General features: G+C 40.0%; 1 protein-coding gene across 1 annotated transcript; it reads right to left on the bottom strand.

Moving 5' to 3' along the window:
* Positions 1-2,372: 2,372 nt before the first annotated feature.
* Positions 2,373-3,308, bottom strand: LOC131820530 (olfactory receptor 8B8-like). Its single transcript, XM_059156228.1, has one exon. The coding sequence runs from the start codon at positions 3,306-3,308 to the stop codon at positions 2,373-2,375; it is 936 nt and encodes a 311-aa protein (XP_059012211.1).

Below are 3,308 nucleotides of genomic sequence, written 5' to 3' on the forward strand. Positions count from 1 at the left end.
AGTTTCTAAAATGAAATGGCACTATTATATGGTGGCAAACCCAGAACTATACCCCATGTACTATATCTTGAACCCCAAGCAAATGGATAACGATCTTTGCAAAAATCCTTCTAAGCAGATAGTAATATTTTTCTCATTTTAGAATTGAGGAAAAAGATATCTTAAAATGTTAAGTAACTTTTTCAGAATCACATAATTAGCAGATTACAGACCTGAAATTTAAACCCAGGTAGTCTCACACCGGAAACTGTGAGCTTACTCTATCTTGCTGCTAGAAGTCTGCCCAATGCATGCCTCCCTTTCCCTGGTTCCTGAATACACACAGTCATCTATATAAAACTAAATCAATCTCTGTTTTCCATCACTGTGCTTAAGAGAAGATGGAAAAGAAGAGGAAGACGAAAGCAAAGTATTAAGAAACTCACTCTAGGAGGGAGAAGTATTAACAATTCTTTGAGTGACTCTTCTCCCCAAATATCTCCTTTTGACTCAAAATTTAAAGTCATATAGCAAACATTCATTCATCCCACCAATACTTGCTGAGCCTTTACTAAGTGCTAGACACTTTGCTAAGCATTGGGAAATATACACAGTGACCTTCCTGACAGAGAAGACATATAATCAGACAATGACAAAAGCATGTGAGAATTGTTTTCATTACTGTGGCAGGCCTGACTACTCCACTCTGGGAAGTAAAAAACAGAGCACTTAAACTTTATAAAACAGGTTAGGTGGCTGTTTCCCTTCAGGCGATGTCTGAAGCACAAACAGAAAACAAAGAGGGTTAGAAACAGGTAATAAGAGTGTGCTGGAAAAATAGAGATAGATAGATAGATAGATAGATAGATAGATGATAGATAGATAGATGAGATAACCAATCAACCATGGAGGAAACATGAGCAAAAGGAATTTTCAAGGAAAGTTAGGCAAAGAAAAACAAGAGAATCCCCCCTAAATACTTGAGAGACGATGAACTCTGAGAAACAAACTGAGGGTTTCAGAAGGGAGCAAGGGTGGAGGGATAGGTGAGCCTGGTGGTGGGTATTAAGGAAGGCACAGATTGCATGGACCACTGGGTGTTATATGCAAACAATGAATCATAGAACACAACCTCAAAAACTAATGATGTACTGTATGGTAACTAAAAACATAAAAAACCCCAAAAATGATCTATACATTTTCAAATGATTTCTTAAGATTTTTAAGAATCCAACTTAGAGAAATATATCTTTCTTACATAACCTACTCCCTTGTAGTTAACTTTAAGTTTTCCTGAAAATGAGTTTCTTAAAGTTTTCTTATAACTAAATAAATAGAGTCAGATACTACATTGGAAGGGGAAAAGAATTTCAGTACAATGGGACCTGTACCTCAATAAGGTAGGCACAGAATGCTATCAGTGTATATCTGAAGGTCATCTAACCTCACCCTTCTGTCCAGAAAAGACTTCCCAAAGGTCCTGGATAACCTAATTCCTGAGGGATGGACAGGGTACATGAGGATGTTCCAGGGTGAGGGAAAGAGCTTGTGGGAAATGTGCAACAGAACAATTATTAAATTTGGGGAACCTCAGTATGACTTTAATAGATTACCAGAGAAAAGGCAGAGAGGAGGGGGTTATAATAACAGAAAATCAGGCTGGAGACGTGATCAAGGTTAAGATATAATCCTTGTTTGACGTACCATGGAGCTTGGTACATTTGAAGACAACTTCAGTGAACAGAGTAAACTAAGGTAAATGAGATCTTATTGAAAGCATGGAAAGAGCCTTTTGATTGCAATGCAGAGAGTGGATTTCAAGGGGTAAAGATAAGAGAGGAAAAGGCCAATCAGGAGGCTGGTTTCCATATGACAAATGGTAGTTCCATGAGGAGAACAAGAATTGTCAATACTTAATAAATTAGGTGTGGAGGAAAAGCAAAGTTAGAGGAATCAAGGAAAATACTAGTTTGGGATCTAAGCAATTTAGTAGAGGATGGTGCCATTCATGATGATGGAGATCACAGGAAGAGCTGAGAGTCTGTGAATGTTCCCTCTAAAGTGTAAGAGGAAAACAGGGAAAAAAAAAAAAAAAGAAAGAGAAAGAACAGAAAGAAGAAGAAAGGAGGAAACATAGTATTAGGCCCCCAATATTATTCTACAAACATCCATTTGCATTAATTTATTCTTCCCAATAGCCCTCTAAAGTAATAGAATGCCCCTATTTTGGGAGAGTTTTCAACTTGGGCCTTCTAATTCCAAGTCCAACACTCTATTGTCCTCATTTCTTTCTCCATGGGGGGGGGGGGGGGCAGGAACCCTCTATAGAGGAACAAAGAGAATTTTAAAAGAAAGCTGTATTTTCTTATGATAATTAGGGCTGCTTTTTTGGCTCAGGAAAATATTTTTCTACTCAAACTTTTTTTCAGGGCAACCTTAACTTCCTTGTTCCTGAAGCTATAGATCAGAGGATTGAGCATAGGCACCACAATGGTGTAGAACACGGTGGACACTTTTCCCTGGTCCATGGACAAGACAGAAGAAGGATGAAGATACATGAATGCCCCTGACCCAAAGAAAACAGAAACAACAATTATATGTGAGCTGCAAGTGCTGAAGGCTTTGGACCTTCCTTCAGTGGAACGGATGCGAAGGATGCTAGCGAGGATAAAAGTGTAAGAGACAATGATAGTGAGGCTGGGCACACCGACATCAAAGCCCACAACAATGAGAACTACCAGCTCATTGACGTGAGTGCTTGTGCAGGAGAGCTCCAGGAGGGGGAGGATGTCACACATGTAGTGGTTGATGGTGTTGGCATCACAGAAGGTCAGCCTCAGCATGCATCCTGTGTGGGCCCAGGCACCGATAAATGCCCCCACATATACAATCACAGCCAGCAGAGAACAGACCTGAGGGGACATGGTGACTGTATACAGTAGGGGCTTACAAATGGCCACATAGCGATCATAGGCCATTACTGTCAATACATAGCACTCTGCACTGACAAAGAAGCAATAGAAAAAAAGCTGAGTCATGCATGCTGCATAGGAGATGGTGTTTGGTTCAGACACAAAGTTTACCAGCAATTTTGGGGTGATGACGGAAGAATAACAGAGGTCGATAAAGGATAAATTAAAGAGGAAGTAGTACATGGGCGTGTGAAGGTGAGAATTCAGTCCAATTAGAGTGACCAAGCCCACATTTCCTGCCACGGTGACAATGTAGATTCCTAAGAACAGGAAGAACAGGGGCAGCTGGATCTCTGAATATTTGGTTAAACCCACAAGGATAAACTCAGTGACTAAGGAACTGTTTTCCATATCCAT

This window comes from Mustela lutreola, chromosome 1, assembly GCF_030435805.1.
Source record: "Mustela lutreola isolate mMusLut2 chromosome 1, mMusLut2.pri, whole genome shotgun sequence".
Classification (NCBI taxonomy): Eukaryota; Metazoa; Chordata; class Mammalia; order Carnivora; family Mustelidae; genus Mustela; species Mustela lutreola.